The sequence below is a fragment of the Sceloporus occidentalis genome, unplaced genomic scaffold, assembly GCF_023333645.1.
Source record: "Sceloporus occidentalis isolate IW3139 unplaced genomic scaffold, rSceOcc1.0.p SCAF_4, whole genome shotgun sequence".
NCBI classification, from domain to species: Eukaryota; Metazoa; Chordata; class Lepidosauria; order Squamata; family Phrynosomatidae; genus Sceloporus; species Sceloporus occidentalis.
This window is the reverse complement of record NW_028316984.1, coordinates 174047109-174070534: the sequence shown is the minus strand read 5'-3', so window position 1 is coordinate 174070534 and position 23426 is coordinate 174047109. Positions and strand designations below refer to the sequence as shown.

Genomic DNA, 23426 nt, shown 5'->3' with positions numbered 1-23426 from the left:
ATTTCCATATATCTCAGGATGCATTCATAATAGCTGTGATATAAACAACTAGAAAAATTAAAATTATACCTTTAAATTACAATATCACACACAGAGTCTAAATGTGTTTACACATACATAGTTTCTTTAATATGTAAAGATAAATTTTGGTAGGATGTGAAGTATTTGGAAAAATTTTTAAAAGAATTTAAACATTGTTATTTTTTTTAAATGAAAAATTAAAGCCTGGGGCGTCTCCTTTCTCTTCCCAATGACACCATCTCTTAAATGTTTTGAAGGGTTACTGGCGAACACTGCAGCCTGTTTCTATAAAAAGGTAGACATTTGGGGAGCAGGGGTGTCACCCTCTCTTAAGGTGTCACCTGGTATGCTTTACACCCCACACACCTCCCTAGTGACAACTTGGGTGTAAAAGCAAAATGTTATTATTTATTTATTATTTCATTTTATTTCATTTCTATGTTTCCTTTCCCCCACAAGGGGACCCAAGGCAGCTCACAAATAAAATTGTTTTCAAAAAATTACAATAAAAATGTTAAAACATCTAGCTAAAAATTGTATAAAATGACATGAAGCATGCAGAAGTTTTAATAATAATAATAATAATAATAATAATAATAATAATAATAGGATTTATTTATACGCCGCCCAATCACTGGGAATCTGGGTGGCTTACAACAGAGGGGATAATAGACAGTTCCCTGCCCTCAGGCTTACAATCTAAAAAGACACGACACAAAAGGAGAAGGGAATGGTGGGGGGGGGATCAGGTCCAGCATTCTTCTCTCCCTCTGAGGCCTGGACCAAGGCAGATGGACTGGAGGGAGGGCTCCTTCTTCAGGCTAGCCATGGTGGAGCTGGGCCAGCCTATTCTCTCCCTCATAGGCCGAAGGATGACAGTTATAGAGGGAGGGCGCTCTATCTTCAGGCTAGCCCTGATGGAGCTGGGCCAGCCTATTCTCTCCCTCCTACTAGAAAGCTGGGCCAAAGCTAACAAAATGAAATTCAACACAGAGAAATGTAAGGTACTGCACTTAGGGCAGAAAAATGAAATGCACAGATATAGGATGGGGGACACCTGGCTGAATGAAACTACATGTGAAAGGGATCTGGGAGTCCAAGTAGACCACAAGTTGAACATGAGTCAACAGTGTGATGCGGCAGCTAAAAAGGCCAATGCAACTTTAGGCTGCATCAATAAAAGTATAGTGTCTAGATCAAGAGAAGTAATAGTGCCACTGTATTCTGCTTTGGTCAGGCCCCACCTGGAATATTGTGTCCAATTCTGGGCACCACAGTTCAAAAAGGAGATTGAGAAACTGGAGCGTGTCCAGAGGAGGGCGACTAAAATGGTGAAAGGTCTCGAAACCTTGCCCTATAAGGAATGACTCAGGGAGCTGGGGATGTTTAGCCTGGAGAAAAGAAGGTTAAGAGGTGGTATGATAGCCCTGTTTAAATATTTGAAAGGATGTCATATTGAGGAGGGAGCAAGCTTGTTTTCTGCTGCTCCAGAGAACAGGACCCAGAACAATGGATGCAAGCTACAGGAAAAGAGATTCCACCTCAACATTAGGAAGAACTTCCTGACAGTAAGGGCTGTTCGACAGTGGAACACACTCCCTCGGAGTGTAGTGGAGTCTCCTTCCTTGGAGGTCTTTAAGCAGAGGCTAGATTGCCATCTGCTGGGGATGCTTTGATTTGGATTTCCTGCATGGCAGGGGGTTGGACTGGATGGCCCGTGCGGTCTCTTCCAACTCTATGATTCTATGATTCATAGGCCGAAGGATGACAGTTAAGGAGAGAGGAGCCTCTTTCTTCATGCTAGCCCTGTATCTAAACATCTAAAGTACACATCCCATATAAAAGCCTCCCTGACATGATTATATATTAAAAGCTTGCTTGAATAATTGTGAGCAAGGCCCTCTGGGAATCCAGGAGATGGAGGTGCCTTCAACCTCTTGGAGTTGTCCACTCAAAGTGGCTCTAGCTTCAAGCAAAGGTCTTTCTCAGGACAACTACCAAAATCTTTTTAATTGAAGAATCAACCTGAAACTAGCTGCATACAAATACTACTACTAAGGTGTAGCTTTTCCAACTATAATTCAGCCAGTATTGCAACACTAAGATCACATTGCTCCCACTCTTCTAAACATCATTTTGCACCAAAACTGCTCTAGAATTTTTAAATTAAGAGTTTTAAAATCCAGGGATAGTATTTGTCTGAGTCAGTGAACGGTTTTGTGTTGGACAGGATGCAAGCATGGGTGAATTGCAGTTATATTTACTCTAGCTAGAAAAGGACATCTAACATCAGGAAAAACTTCCTTACAGTTAGAGCTATTCAGCAGTAAGCACACTGGCTTGGAGTATGGTGGAGTCTCCTTCTTTAGAAGGAACGGAGGCTGGAAGGACATCTTTTGGAAGTGCTTTAATTGTGTATTCTTGCAAGGCAGAGGGTTGGATTGGATAGCCCTTGTGGTCTGTTCCAACTCTATGATTCTATAACATTCTCCCATCCACCACATTCTTGTGAAGGCAGGGCCATGGAAAGACAGCAAAAAGAAAAGAGGTCTAGCCTCAAGTTCTCTTCCATCATAATTAAGAAAAGCTGGGGGCCAGGCAGGTGGCATATTATATAACATATTATCCAGCAGTAGAAACCTTTTATGTATTTTCCAGCCCTGCTTTAACTTCAGAAATAGATGTCTTGAAGCCTTTTTTTAAAAAAAAACCTAGTCTCATAATAATGCTCTTTTTCTTGCACGCTTACATTTATTTAGTCTTCATTAAAACATGTATTCTTTGTATATTTCACATTTAGGGAAAATATGGGAAGTTTAAGAGGTACGTGGCTCATAGTACACATGTAACAAATGTTCGTTGGGCTCATGATGACAGCTTATTAGTCAGTGTTGGAGGTGGAGACACATCCTTAATGCTGTGGACCCATGAGATGGAGGGTCACCGAGAAAGCAGACAATGTGACAGTGAAGAATCTGATCTTGACTCCGAAGAAGATGGGGGTAAGTAACCATTTTTAGAGGGCTGAAATGTAAACAGCAATAATTTTTTTCCTGTAAAATCAGCAGTTTTATAAATATATAATTTCTATAATCTAAAACTTTTGTTGTATAACTTATCTCCCCATATTGAAATTTAACACCAAACTGTACTAGTTTAGTATTTTAAATTATTTTTTCAACTATTAGGTAAATCATAATTATTGTGACATGTATTTTTATTAGGGATTTGAAGCAGAGATCTGCGAGCAGAACTTAGTGACTGTTTTCAGTCCCTGAAGTGTGGAAATGATTTTCACACCCTCCCCCTCTACAACTTCCTATGCCCCCTAACAATTACTCTGGGGGCTTGAGAAACCCTGTGGCACATGAAGGTGGACATAGGGGAGGCTATAGAAAGAGAGTGAATAACCTGAACCTCCTGTGAACAGGAGACTTGGTTGGCTTGCAGTTCTATGAACAGAAGGATTCTTCCCATTTTTAAAAGGTTTCCATTGAACTCATCTCACGGTCTTGTTGTCTCTGCTGTTTAGGAGGAAGAACATTTATATAAATAAAATAACATAACACAATTCACCTGTTTCTTCATTCCAATAGTTCTTGTGGTTATAAATATTTTACTAGGCTATGACAGTGATGTTACAAGAGAAAATGAAATTAATTATACCATCAAAGCCTTATCAACCAACATCAGACCTATGTTTGGAGTCAAGCCTCACCTACAGCAAAAAGAACCTTCAGTTGATGAAAGGTAACTTCAGACTTTGGGGAGGCAATGTGCAATTCTGTAGTATATTATAATAAAGGGTGGGAGGATGCATTTGTCACCAGAAATTGGCTACCTGGTGTTAAATTGTCCACAGCAACAATGAACACAGCGCTGGTGTACCATAGTTATGATCTAGACTAATGGAGGAACAACCCACAACAGTGAAATGGCAGACCTTCAAATGCAGGGATGTGTAGCATTTACAAAAGAGGTTGCGAACTTATTTTTATTTTTATTTTTGAACAATTGTCCTTGATTACACTTCTGTTTAACTTCATATGAACTAGGAACATTCATCTTGAGTTAGAAATGCTTTGGATGATTCTCTAAAGGCATTCAGAAGAATTTATTATGTCTTCCTTCTTACCCAGGAAGGATAAGATCATGTGACCAGTATTTGTGAAAAAGGCCACCTTCCAGACTTCTTTATAGAATCATAGGCCTGTTATAGACGGGCGTAAAGTATGTCCTGGGGACGTACTAGGGTTAGGCAAAGTGCGTGCCTTACGCACGCACCTAACCCTAGTACGTCTCCAGGACGTACAAAATGGCCTTTAGATGGCTGCGCCAGCGGCGCAAAGGAGAATCTCCTCCCCGCCGCCACCAGGTGTCCTTAGGACTTGAAGCCCCAAGGACACCCCTTTCCAGGCCGTGGGGAAGCGGCCTTTTGCCGCTTCCCTGCAGCCTGGAAAGAGGCGGATCGGGGCCTCGGAGGCTGCCGCTATGGAAGCTGAGGTCCCGATCGGGCGGGAAAAGCAGCGCCTACAGGCCGCCCCAAATGGGCGGTCTGTAAAGCGCCATAGAGTTGTAGAGTTGGAAGAGACTACAAGGGTCATCCAGTCCAACCCCCCCGCCATGCAGGAACTCTCAATCAAAGCATCCCTGACAGATGGCCATCAAGCCTCTGTTTAAAGACCTCCCCTAAGAGCTCCTAACTGCTCTGAAATCAATGGCATTTGCTGTTTCTTTCCCAGCAGTCTTCCAGCTTCTTTTTACTCTTTCTCCTTATCCTCCTGCTTCACAAATGAAATTTGCAGTTTTTAACTTGTTTTACTTTTTACTTTTTTGTCTCAGCTCTCTCTTCTAGTCACTTTTTTATATATATAAAAGTTTATTCTATTTTACTGCCTTTTCTGGATCATTTTTTCTAATCCCATGGCATCTGACAAAGAATCTGTGGATATGGAGGGTTCATTATATCAGAGAAAGCAGTTCTGGGAGTTCTTCTCAGATCTCTTTAAAGCACACTAAAATGCAACCGAGGGGAAAGAAAAAGTCAGGCCAATTGGCGCTCACAGTTTCAAAGGTTAAGAAAAGTAAAATTGGCTTTAAAGCAAAGAAAATGGAGTTACTTACCCAGAAGGAATCTGGAAATCAGCAGAGACTCCCACAGAAATGTCAAAATGTCTCTTTAGGCCACCATATTGGGAGCGGATGTTCCTCTGCAGGAGGCAGGGTGGATGTGCACATCATTGCTAAGCAGCACAACCAGCTGAGAGAAACTGAAACACAGAAACAAATTTTGAAAGACAGCTCCAGTGTAAACAAGGAGAGTGGGCATCTCCTGACCATTTAGTGTGGCAAAGCAACCATTTACGCTCACACTGCTCACTTACTCCTTTCTGCCAACCACCAGTGTCACTTACTTTGCCACCTACAAGAAGGGAAGGCGCACTTGCTGGCTGAAAAAGGAGGAGAAGGAAGGTCAGGAAAAATAGAGGTTTTTGTCTATTTAATAAGTAAGTTAAAAAGGAAGGATGGGTTTCAGATCTTTTTTGCTGCTCTGATATCTCCCTTTTTCTATTGCTTCTTTGCTTAAAAAGCCTTCTTTTTTCCCCTAGACCTTGTTTTTCTTGTCTTTGCTGGAGAATAAGTGATCAGTCATCCCCTTTGCACTTTCAGGGAAGCTGAAACTTCTGGAAATCATCAGGGGAAGCAAAATGCTCCCTCTGCTTTCACCATTGCCACTTTTCTCAACCTTCTCCCTTGTTTTGATGAGAAGGCATGAAAAAACATGAGAATTTGTGACCATCATTAAAGAAGAGGGAGGAAGGTAGCTGCAACACTTAGTGGGGTTTGTTGTGATTTTTGACAATAAGCTGCACTTCTACAAAATTGTGCCTATGCATTTTGGTGGCATTCTTGCTGAAGGCTAAAGGAGACTTCAGGAGCCATATGTGGCCTGCAGGCCATACTTGTCTCACTTTGCTCTTATCCATGGGTGAGTCTGTCCCATTATCTTCCTTATCCCTCCAAAAGGATGTGACCAGAGGGCCATCTTGTATTAGGGGGATATAGACATATTCTGTACCCATCTTCCATCCCCCAAATCAACAAAGTATTTGATAGATCTCAAGTACTGGTGTTGTACTTCTTCACTCACCCCTCATACTCTTCTGAGATATTATAACATGCATGAGATGTATACGTGATACTTAAAGGTGCATATGAAAAATGAGCCAAATGTTCATTCACATTTGTTTACTTTCACACTGCTTCTCTGTGCAGAAAATGTTCCAAATATACTATAGCTTGTTGAATTAAGGCATGCATCTCCACAATTTATGACTTGGCACACATACTGAGGCAAAGATAGAATACTCCATCAGGGCAAGAGCCATGTCAGTGTTTTGTTTCTCTCACTAAATACGAAGAACTGCCACTTGAGTCAACACAAAGCACTGTGAACTTGACACTATTGTTTTGATGGAGACAGCCTTTGGCAGAACCTTCACAGTTGCTGATGGCAGTTCTAAGGATGACACACAGTACTTCACATGACTGCCTCTTGGAAGCCTAGGTACTTCATATCCAGTATGCTTCTGCTCCTGGTTTTGTGCTTTCTGCTTGGCAATGGAATTGGAGTGGAGGGCACACTCTTTTCAGAAATACTGGTCACATGATCTTGTCTCTTCTGGGTCATGTTGAGGTCACAGACTACTCTTTTCAGATGTATCCTTTGTACCAACTCAGAATAGGCCTTCACAGCAAGTTCCAGTATTGCATCCTCACATGTAGCAATGAATAGCACTAGGATCAGTTGTGCTGTCAGGTAATGTTAGATTCTAGACTTCATGGTCTCTTGGGAGTGGTTCTTTCATTAGTATTATTTATTACAAAATGTGGCAAGCCAGGCCTATTGCATGTGGGAGACCTCCGTGTACATTCTTTTGAGTGGAGCTCTGAACCTGTACTGACACTACTGATCGTTATTGCCAATGCCATGTAAATTGTCATGTACTCTTGGGGTGGCAGCACCCAAATAATAATTCATCCTGTCTCAAGAGAGAAGTGCTACCAAAGGTGATAGAACTAAAACCCTGGACACATATGTGCAAAGGCTGAGACACTTTTCCCCTGTACTGCAATATTTTGCATGGATAATAGAAATGGATGCAGGAAACCAAGTGAGCTGCCCTTTAAAGGGAAGGGCTCCAACATAACTGAAAGGATGGAGTTTTGAGGAAGATTCCATAGCAAGACTAAAATAGCGCTTAGGATATTTACCAAATACCACAGTACAGGATGGTTATTTCATATGCAAAAGTGCTCAGGGACCATTAAGCTGTCCTGAGTCCCAGTTCTGAGGCGGGATATAAATAAATACATGTAATAATAATATGATAATTCCTCATCCACAAGAGGCTAAAGCAAGAATAGAGAATAGTAGGGAAGCTGGAAAAGGTGGGCAAAATTATTAGCCCAGACAACTAGAATGAAAGTCAGAATCTGGTTCTCCTTTAGAAGAAGATTTGTTCAGTTGTTTCTATAAGAACTAAATATATTTGTTTTGAAGACCGGTGTTGGAAGATACAATTGATGTAGACCAGGATTTGAATCTTTACTCACCCATGGAAGCTCATTGGGAGACCTTGGGCAGATCATATTCTCTCAGCCTCAGCAAAGGCAAACCTCTTCTGAACAAATCTTGCCAAGAAACCCCTGTGATAGGTTTCCCTTAGGGTTGCCGTAAATCAGAAATGATTGGAAGGCACACAGCAGCAACAACAACAACACATTTTATTTTAGATCTTTTAGAAACCTGTTTATGGGGCTTCTGAGTCCTTGCACTTTACATTGCATGAACAATTTTAATGTTTTTAAATACTGGCAAATTCTCAGATTACATTTTGAACTCGGGTTTGAATATTCAAATACTAAAAACATAGTCTTAAACATTAACTTAAAAAAATCCAATGTATGACTTCAGTGTGTCTCCATGTAATTATTTAGAAGTAGAGACCTATTCTCCACAGAATAATTACATGGATGCACATTGAATTTTATGCATAAATATCCTTCATATATTTTGTACCCAGCTAAGAATCTGACATAGAGCCTACTCAAAATGAAATATGAAGTTTATGTTACGTGCATTCATATTTATGTAAATATTTCATCTGAGGATTTTCCCTATAATTCTGTTGAATTAAGATATTAAATACATGGTGATCAAAATGTTTCATTGTTAGAATGATTGAAGGCTAGAGACAAATATTTTGTCCATGAAATTAATTTCAGTTTTCTTTACCCTAGATTTTTTATATACAATGTTCATATTTTAATATTCCTGCTTAATTTTATGCTTCCTGTGAAGGCAAGGGGTAGTAAGGTAAGCATTTTTTAAAAATATAAATGATTGTTTATAAAGCGTATTTAAATACAGACCTGGCTGGAAAAATGTAACTTTTAGTCCCTATATTGGGAGAAAGGCAGTATATAAGAAAATAAAACAACAACAACAATTTATGGAACTGGAAACAGTTCTGCAGATAAGAACCCAAGGCAGGAGTGGGAAGCCTATGGCTTGCAGGTCATAACTTGCCTAGAGGGGATTCTTCCCATGACTACATGCTCTCTCAGAACTAGGGAAGGTCAGTCTTTCTTATTGCTGGGAGCAACCAATTTTATCTCCAATCATATTTGCATATAAGAGCAGATTTTCTCCACTTGGCACTAGAGAAAAGCACTTCCCCACACTGAGGAATCCCCTTGTCTGTGCACAGAAATGCAATGTGTTAGTGGCCACTGTGAAACTGAGCGAGAGTCGGTCTTTTGGTTGGAAGAAATGCTTTAAGAAGGAGGGCATACTGTCTGATGTCATCTGACTTGTGGGGGATGATGAGTAAGATAGTGTGCTGCCACAGCTGGAAAATCTCCCCATTCATTGCCAAAAGGATATTTAAGCTTTGCTTTGACTGCCAACTTTTTCAAATTGAGCCCTAAATTAGAACCAACAAGACCTAGTGGAGAAGGAGAGGTACAGATCTGACATAATTCTTGTGTCCAAGAATGCTTATACCTGTTCTAAATAGATGTTAGTTCAGTGCTCAGCACTAAACAGGATAGTAATCAAGAGGTGATACACCCCATACTTAGTACGTTTCCATTTCCCAATTTAGCTAGTTAGGGAACTACCCCAATGAGAGTGCAGTAGGAAAAGATCTGCTTCTATGACCAAACTAGACAATATAGCAAGTGTGTGACACATTTGTGCATCTTTAATGGTGGTGGTTGTGGTAGGGAGAACATGTATGGGGGTGCACTTGGAGTGAAGGCAATGGCAAAGAATGAAGGAATTTTATTCTCTCCCTTTCTGATTTCCTGACAAAATAATGCCTGTCTCCAAAGTTGCTATTGGTCCTAGAAGAAAGACTGTCGTGGACACCCTTGCAGATTTCTCTGCAAAATAAATAGCAGGTCAGTGTGGGTAGTGATTTTCCCCCAGAAAAGCAGAGGAAGAAAAGCTTTAACCCTTCCCTTCTGTGCCATAGCCTTATAATTAATTGCTCCTCCATGGCGGGGTGGTTTTTTTAAAAAGTTAAATTTATGCAAGTGTTATCACACATTTCACATCATTTAGGGGTTTTTCTCCTTTACACACTAACATTTAGATCTTGCTAACATTACTGTAACCTACTTTCAGTTCTCCAAGCTAATATGTTTACTATATTATACGTTTGGGTTGACATATTCTGTATGTTTACCAAAATTGACCTGATTTGCAGCTCTGTAATGTGCCAATGTATCAGGCAGAACTTCTCTTTTTTTGATCTCAAAAATGTAGTTACAGTTCACAAAATTGACTTATTTTACCAATAAAAGTTGAAAATTTCAAAATTGCACAGTTAAGTGTCTAATTGTTATTAAAAGCCTATTAAGAGTTTTCATTTCTTATTAGATCCTTGGAAAAGTATCCAGAGTTGTTCAGATAATACACATCCAGAAGTAACAGAAAGGACCAAATTGCTCAAAATGTGAGGATATTTAATATCCAGATTTGCTTTGGTGTCTGTCTGGATTTGCTTTAAGAAAATTGCTAGATACTAAGATACTAGATACAGATGGGTGAAAAACGCTGTCTTGCGGGCGGGGTGAGGGCTGAGCATCCCCATGCTCAAAGCCCTTGGCACATGCCCATTCAGACGGTGCGCGCCATGATGATGCCACTTTGGCACAGTGGCCAAATGGTGCAGCGCCAAAGGGGCATCATCAAGCTGCGTGACAGCAGCTATGGCACCCCTTCATGGGCACAAAAAGAAGCCGGAAAAACCAGCTCCTTTTTGTGCTCTGCGGAGGCCGGATTGGTGCCGCAGCATGCTTTTTCTGTGCCACTGGTCCAGAGCAGAAAGGATCAGCATCTCACCACCCCTTCCTGCCCATCTGTACAGGACTAATACTGGTGGAGAATAGACCTGGAACTAGTACCACAAGTAGGTCATCAGAATTTGATTTGAAGAGCTATATTTTAATTAATATGGGTGCCAATCTGCCAGTGTATGAATGCCATTGGTGGAACAAATCCCCAACTTCCCCTTTGCTCCCTGTCTACATGTCTTCCCAAGTAGCTCTGTAGAAGTACAGAGAAGAAGTGGAAGTGGCTGTCCCATAGCACAAGTGATGTTCAATAACATCAAAACTAAAAAGTCCCTCCTAGTTTTTATTGTGATTTCTTTTCTTTTCTTTTATAAGACGATATATTAAGGCTATTTACAGAGGAATAACTGGTCATGTTATGAGCAATAGGAGGTTTTGTAACTAAGCAATAGATAGTTCTGAGACAGTGGTGCAGCTAAGTAATTTTAGACCTTGAACTATATTTGAAGCAGTCGGTTAGATGGAACTGTATATTTAAGTTGTGAAGTACACCATAAATGTTACTTTTCTTTACAAGGGTACATGCTTTTCTTTACAAGGGTACATTTGTACATACATACTGATTTTGAAGGCAATATCAGACAAACTCATGCAATGCTGTTTGTTAACTCTGATTAAAAGAAAGAAAGAAAGAAAGAAAGAAAGCACTTCTATATTTTAAACTCAGATAATAGCACCTTTATTACTGCAGAAATAAAATGAAGTTTGCGTCTGCTGATGTGATGCTAAATACAACTATTTGGGCCTGGGTGGCTTGTTGCAGAAAAAATAGTCTATACAGTACTTTTAAGTAAAAATAGTAAAATGAGTACCTGTAACTTTGTACATGCATAGTTTGCCACCCCCATTGCTACAGAACATACCAAGACAGAGGGACAATGTTGTAGCAAACACCATGCTGAGGAGCTGGTGTTTGTTTACTGCCTAAAGTCTAGCGACTAGAACTAGCTGTAACACTCTGGAGAGAACTCTGTAATTCCTTTTGTGCTTTCTTCTGTTCTCAGAAATATGTATTATGGGAGCTGGTCTTCAGTATATTGGTGGTATTAGAACACATGTTTGTTAAGTTCCTGAATTTATCCACATAGTTATATATCAGTCTGCTCTGACAGTTCCACCTTTACAATCATCAGGATGCAAGAAGTAGCTTTAGTAGCTCAAGTTACCCAGTCATCATATAATTTAATAATATTTACTTTTGATGAAGCTGTGGGCTCTCTGTTGGTAAGAGAATAGAATCATAGTCAACACAACAGAAATGTTCAGTTTCTTTGGCCATGAGAAAGGCACTTATGTTGACTTGGGGTGAAGCAGACGGGCCAAAAGGAGAGACCAGAGGCCACTCCCACACCAGTCACTCTGGGGCTGTGGCAACCAATCGGTCTACTCCCAAATGGGCCACTGGCAGGAGCAGTTTTGCCATTCTTTTTTCTGGTGGCTTCAGGCTGCCTCAGTCGATATCAGAGCAGCTTCCAGCTGCTTTGGGACATGCTCCTGAATACCACACCCCTGAAGCGGCCACCTTATTTAACCTGTCTGTCCTGGTCCTGTGGGGATGGAAGTTGCATCTTTATATGAATGTGTGCATGCAGGTATACTCACAGATACAGACATAGAAACTGCAGATAGGAGCATTGAAATGACATGTGTCACACATGAGTGGTTCCAGGCAGATTATTTATTTATTTATTTATTTATTTATTTATTTATTTACTTATTTAATAAATAATAATAATAATAATAATAAATTTTATTTGTATACTGTTTTTCCCTAGATCAAAACGGTTTACAGACTATAAAACTATTTAAAACATCTCATAAAAATAGATAAAAACAAGTAATGCAATTATACGAATACAATCATTCATAGGGTAAGGCAGAGAATCGATGGCATCAAGAGTGCTCATTTATTTATTTATTTATTTATTTATTTATTTATTTATTTATTTATTTCTGTACTGCCTTCTTCTGCTTCCTGGAACTCAGGTTGGCTTGCAAATGTTAAAGCAAATAAAGATAAGACCAAACTTCATACATTTAAACTGGCAATAGGATTAAAACACTTCCAGGCCTGCCTGGAAGAAGAAAAACCCTCCCTTCAGCCACCATCTTGAGGGAGAGAGAGGCAGGCTAGCTCCAAGAAGCCAAGTTCTCCCTCCAGTCCATCTCCCTTGGTCCAGGCCTCGGAGGTAGAGAAGAACTGCTGGACCTCATCCCCTTCCCCCCACCACTCCCTTCTCCTTTTGTGTCGTGTCTTTTTAGATTGTAAGCCTGAGGGCAGGGAACCATCTAATTAAAAAGATTGTATGTACAGCGCTGTGTAAATTTACAGCGCTTTATAAATAAAGGTTAATAATAATAATAATAATAATAATAATAATAATAAATGTATAACTCTTTAAAACAAACTGCAACAAATATAGGCAACACAACACATTATTAGAGACCCTTTCCCCCTGAGCAATCAGTTCTCAAAGGCGTGTCAAAACAAAAAATATTCACCTACCTATGAAAGCATTGTAAAGAAGGCACTAGTCTAGCCTCTCTAGAAGGGAACTTCCAAAATGTGGGAGCAGCCACTGGGAAGTTTTTGACTTATATTCCCACCAGATATATCATGGAGGGACTGGAGATGGGAAGAAGGGCCTCCTCTGAGGATTTCAAGTTGTGGACAGGGTCATATGAAAGAATATGGTGCTTCAGATAATTTGAACCCAATCCCTATAGGGTTTTATATGTCATAACCAGCACCTTGAATCATGCCTAGAAATAGAACTCTTGCAAGAAGACAGTTAGGCATTCTGTGTAACAAGCTCAGATCAGCAATCTGGAGTTTGAATACATCATTTTGGACTTGCTGAAGTTTCCAACTTCAGTTTCCAAAGGCAGGTCCATGAAGATGGTGTTATAGTAATTCAAATGGAATGTAATCACTGAGTGTCACTCTTTGAACCAGTTGAAGTTTCTGAACACTCTTCAAGGCACCCAGATATTCCATGTATGTTAAATAGCCTGGAGGACAGAACCAAGGCCTGAAGGCCAGCAGCCAAGGAGCAGAAAAGGTATTGCCTAGTGCCACTTTCTTGGGTTCACCCCTCCAAGAAGGAATTAAGCCACTGTAAAACAGTGCCTCCTGGTCCCATCCCATTAAGGCAGCGATGTCCAAATTCTGGCCCTCCAGGTGCTTTGGGACTTCAGCTCCCAGAAGCCTCAGCCACCTTGGCCAATGGTCTGGGATGCTGGGAGCTGAAGTTCAAACACCTGGAAGGCCAGTTTGGACATCACTACATTAAGGCATCCTCAAAGGATATGTTGGTCAGTGGTACTGAAAACCACTTGGAGGTTTTCCCAGAGCCAACAGGCGTACCTGTAGCTGCTTTTCAGAACTGGGGGTAGCTTTAGTCTCTTTGGTGGACCTATCCTGGGAACTGGATACAGGTCTGTGTTTTGTTTGGAGCAATAAATAGGTAACCTATTTACCTTAACAATGATATCAATAACTAAATGACTTCCATAATTCTGCTTTGAAATAATGGCATAGATAGTTGTGTGAAAGTTCAATTTCAAATTATTTTTTGCTGTCTTTCCTTTCCAAAAAAACTGAAAGAATTATTTTCCTATAATATGTATCAAAATTTCCTAATGTAAAGAAAGGTCTTCACTATTAAATAATACAAATATTTTTCTCCTCACCCACCCAACCTTCCACAATGCCTGGCAGTGTCTTTATTTTCATATTATGGCCTTGTAAATAATTATTATGATTACCTACTTCCTGCTCTTAATAATTTCTGCTACCACCTTCACTTGCTTGTCAGATACATGTAAAAAACATACAATGGTAATATAATAGTAGAACCTTGTACTCTTATAAAACATGTACTTCAGTACAATGTACAATCCCCTTTACCCATACATTTTATATCTTATCTTTATATTTGGATATTTCCAAAAGAAGATTGCTTTTTTGAACCTTTCAAACACAGTTCAGTGATTAGTTGGTTTTTAGCCAAACTGGAATAAGTAATCGTTCTCTTTCTCTTATCTGCTGCTGAAAAGAGGTTCCAGGTAATGTTTTTACTTTGATAATGCATATCCCATATTTCACCATCATCTTCATCACCACACAAAATTGTCTTGTCATTTTGCTGTCACTAAAAAATGTATCCTTGATTCAACTAACAACTGACCTGTTCCCATACCATTTTCTGTACATATTTAGATAGGCAAAGTCAGACACTCCAAGTGATTTTCTTTTCCTCTGGTGAATTTGACAGGTTTTAAAAAATATTTTTTTAAAATATTGAACACATAAAATAAAAAGAACTAGCATGTGAAATTCATTCATTTCTTAGGGATCTTGTCATAATGGTGTTCTTTTGAGGATTTTTCCCATTATAGTGCTAATTAATTTAAACTCCTGCTGCACGGTGTTATTTAGAAGGTAGATAGTGAAAACTTGTGCCCAGGGTAAAAATAATAAAATCTATATCAATAACATGCAGGTACTTTAATTTGTCTATGTATTGTTACATACATAGTACTATCTGTGCTTTAGTTTCATGTAGGAAGGATTTTTTTTAATTAATAGGGCATGTGTGTGCAACCTGTTTTATAGTTTTTTGTGGGTTTTTCAGGCTATGTGGCCATGTTCTAGCAGAGTTTCTTTCTGATGTTTTGCCAGCATCTGTGGCTGGCATCTTCTCTCAAGATGCCAGCCGCAGATGCTGGCGAAACATCAGAAAGAAACTCTGCTAGAACATGGCCACATAGCCCAAAAAACCCACAAAAAACTATGGATGCCGGCCATGAAAGCCTTTGACTTTACAACCTGTTTTATCATTAGACCCAATAGACTGAATGTAGGTGTTTGTGAAATGTAACATATCGTTAAAATTCCATGTAAATTTTTTGTCATATTGAGTATCCTTAATTAGTATTCTTATATTTATACAATAATAAATGCAATTAATTTTAAGGTGCTGTAGGGCCTGGATCACATAATCATCTCCTAACCCTTTGTCAACTGTACTGCAGCAGTCTAACATGAATCCTTTTTTAAAACTTAGGAATGTTCATAATTTTCCCTATTCAAAGACACAAAACTCAATCCTTTCTTCATAAATAATGTTGTGCATCACCTGTGAATTATATATTAATTTTGACTATGGTGTGTCAGTTTCCAAATCATTAATCGTTGGACATTGTAAGAGGGGGAGAAATGGATACTCTTAATTTATGTGAAGAAATTTCACATGTACAACATTGCTTTCACCTCTTCCAAACTACTTCTCAGAAACATATACTAATACTCGAAACTCATTTGAAAGTATATTTGTATTTCACGTTTGCAAGAATATACTAATACTCCAAACATGCTTGACATGTATTCATGTTTGAAAGTATGTCTGTTTATAGTGACAATACATTGCAAGAATATGTTAAATTCTAGTATAGTTGTGAACACACACAACCACATACACTGAGACACTATTGCAGTACAATTTAGAATCATGCTTTGAAAAGAACAAAGAAACTCAGTGGAGTACATCAGACATAGTACGTATTGTTTTAGTAACTTTCCAGCTGCTTTTTTTTTGGTGCCTGTTTATACAAAAGTTTGCGGAGATAGCTGCTATTCTTAGAAATCGGAATGCTAATAGATTAAAAAATCTATTCTAATTTAAAATGCTCAAGACAACTGATAACATATTTTAATACTACCAAGACATGCCAACAGTATGTAGTAATGATAACTAGAAATAAACAACTGTCTATAAACTAATTTTGATGAACTGGTTGGAAAAAGCAACAGTGAGCGTTAAGGTTAAACTAGATCATCTTTCTTTATCTTTACACACGCATGATTTGTAATAATAAAATTGTGTGCGGATCCTAACATTCACTTGTGTTACTTATTTCTAAAATCACATTTAATTCCTTTTAATCAGTTTTAATACATCCGTAGTCTTCTACAGTATTGTCTTCGGTCGACTTTTCTTACCATGGAATAGATGTTGTTCAGGAAAATAGCTCCTGTTAAAAGAGGGGGGGGGGGTGTCTATAAGAAGCCAGGTTGCAAAAAAAAAAAAAAAAGCAACTTGCATATGCTACAATAAGAGTAACACAGTCCATGAAACAGCAAACAGGGAAAGACTGAAATGCTGGGGACACCTTGGGGTGGTTGGCATTCCCCTATGCTGGCAGAAACACAAATGGGAAACCACACAGAGCATCCAGAAGCTAATAGGGCAGAACCCAAAAGTCATAAACCCTTTGGAGAGAGGCCATGAATGGCAAGCCTTTTATTGATAGTCACAACCTTACTCTTACAGTACTTACAAACAAACAAACAATGCTTATCTGATCCTATGTCCTTAAATGAGGAGCCTGTCCATAGTCTGTTTGGTCTTTCAGATGACTTTAAAGAATGTACTAGTTGTCAAGACATACTAATTAATTACTAGCAAATTACTACAGTAGTGAAATGAAGCCACAGTCCAGTTAATGTGTATTGCTTCCTGGTTTCATGGAAGCGGCTGGGTTTGGGGAAATCCACTCTGCTCAGAAAACTTGATTTTTAGTTTGCTAGAATTTTTCATAAAGTTAAGTGTGAATGAAAGAAGAAACATGTAAATGCTCATCTTCCCATCCATCCTGTTAAGTGAGATGCAAATCTACATCCCAGTTTGGAGATATGGTTGTTATTTATTACTTGGACTAATCAAATGAGAAATTCCCAAATCCCCTTCCGCAAATCTCTAGAAGTTAAATAAGTGAAAAGAAATTAATCTTAATTCAAGAAATAACAATCCACTATTTTCACTCCTATCCTTTACCATAATCTATGAGACAGTAATTATTGCTGAATGGAGGAAATCATAAAATTTGAACCATTTTTAAACAAGAATAATGAGATCTACTATGAAAGTAACTGTCCTATTGCACATACTTATTTGTTAAAAATTAACAGTTACAGTAAATTTATTAATACTGAAATAGGCCTGATTCTCCACTCCTATTTCCTAGATGATTATCCTTGCCACTTGTCCACTATTCTGGATTTTGTTTACAGTACCATGGCCACCTTCTGGCCTTCAGAGTGCTCAGATTATGATATGCCGAGTTAACATCATCACTTCATTTAAGCATTTTTAAGGCTTGGAATCTCAGGATAATTATATGGGAAATGAATGTGCTATTTATTATATGTATTCCTGGATATACAAATATATACAGTCCCCTTAGGGAGAAACACAGATATGTTGATGTCTGGGTGCTTGTTTTCATCTCATTACATTGCACTGCATGTAAGACACCCTACATTTATTGCATTACACTGCAAGGTCATTGGAATGTTACATTTTGGTAAGGACTGAAACTTTATCTCTTGGCATCTCTTTAATAGGCTTTGTAATAGTTAATACAGAGAAGAACATTGCCCTTTTTAAACAATATAATTTAGTTATATATCTGGCAATCCTTGAAGGTCTTTAAACAGAAGCTGGATGGCCATCTGTCGGGTATTGTCAGGCTCCCAATTGCCACCCCCAAACAACAAGAGGCTGTGCTTCTAAAAAGTAACAGCTTTATTGAAAGGTAAAGGTATAGGCAACAGAAGTGACTTCTTTGTCAGGAATGAAGATACATAGTTACAGATGGGTTATATAGTCCCACGAACAGACCCACCCCCATAAAGCAATAAAGTTAATTAATTGGATCAGTCTTTCCCGCGCAGTGAGGAATCTCCACCCCGATGACGTAGTGTCCTCTCGTCCGGGCTCTCTGGCCTGTTCTCAAAACAATTAAGTTCTCACCAAGCGTTATCTCCTCCTTGCACCTGTGGCCTTGAAACCCAGACATCCCTCACTACTGAACTAAGTATTATAAAACCTTAACAACCTATGAGTATATGTAAGAATGGTTATATATCCCATCAACCCACAACCCAACATACATGGCAGCATATAAAGCATAACAACAACATATATTAACATCATGAACATATTACTATAACAGCCTATAAGTAGTAGCATTAACTCCTAAGGTTTAACTCACCCCTCCCAACACAAGAGCAGTCTCTGCCTGGCTGGGTAACTCCCTAACATTGTAACATTCCAATCCTAATAAGCAAGCACAGAAGCTAGCCATCTATCTATCATCTTCTAGTACATTCTAACTAACCAATATATATCAAACCCATTATGTCCTTAATCAAATAATATCTAAACAAAACCCTAAACTAATAATCCCTCTGACAGAATCCCCAAATGAATATATAAATGACAAATGAATATATGAATGCAGGGGAGTTCTGACAGGTATGCTTTGATTGAAAATTCCTGTGTGGCAGGAGGTTGGACTGGATAGCCTTTGTGTCCTCTTCCAACACTATGATTCTATGATTCTTCAGAGTTAAAGATCAAATGTCTTTTAACATACAGCTATATGGCCTGCACACAGATGTTCCCAGTCCCCATTCTAAAACGGACAGACAGTCTACATACAAGTCAATATAGCATGAAGATTCTACAAGTACATGAATGCTTTGTTTCCTCCTGGGAGGAGATTTGAGAGGACAGGAAGCCCTGGTTCTTAACTCTAATGGCGGCCAACATTGCATGCTAGTATAGATTACAGTTGCTGAGCATACCTCTCCAATCTGCAGTAGAAGTATAACAATTTAGAGGGCGGGGGGAACAAATGGAAAAATTGCCAGTCATCCTTTTATGGAACATTCAGAGGCAAGTGGCAGGACAAACAAATATTTTAATCCTACACAGAAGCGGAGTTCATTTCATTCCAGAATAAATTTCACAACAAAAAAAATCCTTTTTTAAACAACTGTGGTTCTTCGTCATGGTCTCTGTGAATCACACAAATGGGTTTTCCTGTGCAGAGACATTTGGAAGCTTCTACAATCACTAGGGAAGACTTTTTGGCTGTAGCTCCACTCACCCCTAGTGTTCCTGCTCTTTTTCCTCCATTCCTTTTTGTTCACCACACCAGCAGCATCGAAGGAACTGATTCTTAGAATCTCTCTTCTCTAAATTTGAATTAGGTCTCCAGGACCAGTAGTGTGTAAGGACACAAATGGAATTTCTGATTGGCCAATTGTTACAGCGTTATGAAATTGAGTGTTTATTGGCCAAAGTGCCTACACAGCTTTGTTCGTCTTTCCATCTCTCTGCTGGCTAGACAGATCCATGTGGCCTGAAAACATTTGCAGGAAATACCAACCAGTAATAAGTGAGGTTTTCTGTAGTGAGAGATCTCACTTTTTTCTGTTTGGACAGATTTTAATACACTACTCTCCCCCACAAACTCCCAGCAATGTGAAAATAAAAGTAATGGACAATACTGAAAGAATAAGTACTCTCTCAGTTTCAGACCAACCCCCAACCTGTAAATTGGGGGGGGGGGGGGAGACCCCTTTTTCTTTACTGCCTTGTGAATTGGTGTAAGGTAAGGGGTGACATAAAGGTACTTAGTTCAAGATACACAAAAGTCTTGAATTTCTCACTGTAGGTAGCTCTCAGTTCTGAAGCTCAGGACATTTAAAAATGGCTCTTCAGTGTGAACAGGAATGTGTCCACGTTCCAGCCACTCCATTCTGTTGCACCCTCCTGGCTGGTTGACACTATTGTTTTCCTCTTATCCATTCACAGTTCTATGTATTGATTTTTTATGGAGCAGTTTGGAGATCTTTCAGCAACTTTAGGACTTTTTCCATGCTGATTTTTTCAACATTTTGCAACCATCAGATTCATACGAGGTAGGCTGATCCCCCTCCCCCCCCCCCCCCCGTTGTGCACAAGTGGTACAGATTTGGCTACCCAAATTCTCATACATTATAAATCTATGCACTTTCCATAATTTGAGACATACCTGCATTACTCATTCATTACAATTTTCTTAATGGAGAGTAAACTGTAGATTTTAATTACTTTGATCAGTAACAACTGGTGGCTTTGTGGTCGGTAATTCTGCTTCAGGTTTCTGGCCCAAACTTTAAATGAGCTAGCCAAGATTCTGAACCCTATCTCCAAAATAGATTCAAGATGTTGAAAGGCTCTGAAGATGCCAGCCACAGATGCTGGCAAAACATCAAGAATAAACTCTTCTAGAACATGGTCACATAGCCTGAAAAACCCACAAAAAACTGTTGAAAGGCTCTTTTAAAGTTCAGACTAAAATTCAGTGGTTTCACTACTGCAGACCTCAGTATTTTGGCCTGTTCATACAGGCCCTCAGTCAGAGTGGAACTACTACCCACCACTGGCATTGATATGCAGACAGAGATCTTTCTTAGAGTGGTTCTAAAGCAGACTTTTACCCTTGTCTTACCTCATTTACTGAATGTTACATGGGATTCAGACATCACTGCCATTCAACTATAACCCTCCTTTCTTTTTTCCCATCCTGTCTTCTTCATTAAGCAGAAGAGAACCAAGTAGATTCCCTGGAATATCTTCTAATCGCTAGCCTTTCTTCCTCACTCTTGAAATGCCAGTCCATAAATTATCATGGAACTTTTGTAGACATTGGGGCGATGCAGATGAGGCTAAAGGAGCGGCCAGAGGCTACTCCCACCCTGATTGCTCTGGGACTGCAGCAACCAAAGACCGTAGTCCTGAGGGTGCCCTCCACTATGCTCCTCAACAGGCTGTAAAAAGGAATGGTAAGAAACCACTCCTTTTGTGGCTGGTTTTGGGCTGTGATCTGGAGGTGTGTGTAATGTGCATGCCCTGCCCCCAGATTGGCCCAACAGCAGCCCTTTCAGGCCATCTGTCTGAGGCCATTGTAGACTATAGCTGCAATCCTGTACACAATGGAATTTACTTCTAAGTAGACATATATAAGATTTTACTATAATACTAACAATGTAGTCCTGATGTGGAACAATTTTATCTGGCAAAGTAAGAAGACAATCTTATCTTACTCTCCAAATATTGTGCTTCTTTGCCCCTGTTATATTTCTTTGTGCCCTGAATCATGTCATCAAAGCAGGTATGTTTAGCAGAGATTAGGTAAATTTCTGGGATCTTCTCCATCACCATAAGCTTGGTGACAGTATGCAGACTGAATCCTCATCCAAAAGGCTTCTAACCCTGAGAAAAAGTCATGGTCACTTGTCATCAGATAGTCATCCTTCTCCATATTGCAGCTTCATACATTGCCATTGGTCTCAGGCATCATTATGTAGTACAGTAAGGGGTGGTGATGCTTGCCATCTGTATGTTTATTCCTAGCCTGTGCTTCTCAGAATGTCTTAATTCTGTGGTTCTTTCTTTAAAATCTTGGAAAATGATGTCTTAATGTATTTTAAATGAGAAAGTACATATCTATAATGTGTGTATTATAACAACTATTTTTTCCTGAAAGGATTACTTAGTTGTTGAGTCTTAGACCCAGTACAGACCGCCGATTTTCAGTAGCCTGGGGCTAATTCTAGGGTTCCGTAGCATTTGGCATCCGCATGGTCCGGAACCCTAGAACATATGGACAGTGCCATCTTTACACGGTGTCGTCCATACGGGGCATGCATGCATAATGCAAGCATGGCACCACGTCCGCACCTCTGGGTGCCGCGCTTGCATCCAGGAAGTGTCACAGTGCGCCAGTGGCACTCTGATGACGTCGTTCCCATGTGCCAAGAAGAACCCGTTTTTTCCAGGTTTTTTTTGTTTTGTTTTGTTTTGTTTTTGTTTGGAGGGATGCCACGTGAATTGAGTGCTGCCGTGTCCCTCCCGAGGAAAACTAGGCACCTCTAACCCACCCCTTTGAGGCAGTTTGGAAAGCCCCTTAGTTGTCTCTGAGTCAGAGAACTAAGTAAATTACTGACAGTAGAACAAAGGTAGGAGAAAACAAGGGATTTTTTTTTTAAAGAGACCTGAGAGCTAGAAAGAACAAGGCTCTATTTGCCAGGAAAGATATTTTGATGCTGAAAAAATGCTAACAGCCAAGATAAAAAATGTTAAAGAACACTGGAGTTATTAAGTTTATTTATATCTGTGACTGAATCAATACTTTCTATATTATGGAAATATAAAACATTAGCCAAAAGGAATATAATTGTAAAATTAAGTCCCCTTTTACAGGTATTTGTAATATTTAGTTGTTAACTGTTAATAGTTTTCTCTCTGCAGGTGACAGTTCAGATGTTGTTGTTTTAGTACTGAATGGGTGACGGACAACCTTTTCTTATTCACAGTTCTTTGTTTCAGACCACCAGTTAGTAGGGCATTGCCTCAGCCTGAAAAACTTCAGACAAATAACATTGGGAAAAAAAAGAGACCCATAGAGGTAAATAAAACTGCAACTCTTTGGATCATTTTAGCAAACCACATGGGGTTATAATGTATATCTCATTAAAGAGCATTTTAAACACATGTGTGAGACTCACCTTTGACAAGCAGGAAAAATAAAGGGTAAAGCAGATATCTTATATGTAATTTATGTTGTATCTATTTGAAAGGAGCTTCCAACAGCTCAGACAGATTGGCAGAATGACAAGACACTATGGAGTCAAAGCTGAGTAGTGGAGTGGGCTGAGTAGTGGAGTGGTGATGTAGATTATGGGACTCTTAATGTTTTAAGTCCTTATTTTTAAAATTCAAACGCATTTCATTTTTAAAGATAAATCCATGAAGTAGCCTCTATTCACAAGGCAGCTTTAAGACAATTATAAAACTATTTTCATAGGATCTAGTGCTGGAGCTGGTGTTTGGATATCGAGGTAAAGATGGCAGGAACAATGTGCACTATTTGAATGACGGTGCTGACATAATTTATCACACTGCATCTGTTGGGATTCTGTATAATGTGGCAACAGGTAGGAAACGGAAATATCTTTTAAAATACCAAAGTTTATTGTGCAGAAAATTATTAATATTTCTCTCCTGTACCAATAGTGATTTTTTTCTGTTCCTCACCCACCACATAAATAGTGTGATTTAAATACTATACCGTATTTTTTT

The 23426-nt window shown here is 39.2% G+C and overlaps 1 protein-coding gene across 2 annotated transcripts in view; it reads left to right on the top strand.

Moving 5' to 3' along the window:
• The window catches only part of LOC149315027 (echinoderm microtubule-associated protein-like 5), a 139124-nt gene that overhangs the window by 98812 nt on the left and 16886 nt on the right, over positions 1-23426 (top strand). The window contains exons 26-30 of one of the 2 annotated variants that reach the window (XM_089522366.1): positions 2822-3023; positions 3645-3771; positions 8387-8401; positions 22674-22752; positions 23152-23281. In XM_089522366.1, the coding sequence (XP_089378492.1) occupies positions 2822-3023; positions 3645-3771; positions 8387-8401; positions 22674-22752; positions 23152-23281 (553 nt within the window). Of the gene's footprint in view, positions 1-2821; positions 3024-3617; positions 3772-8386; positions 8402-22673; positions 22753-23151; positions 23282-23426 lie in introns of both variants that reach the window. The other variant, XM_089522365.1, reaches the window with a different exon arrangement.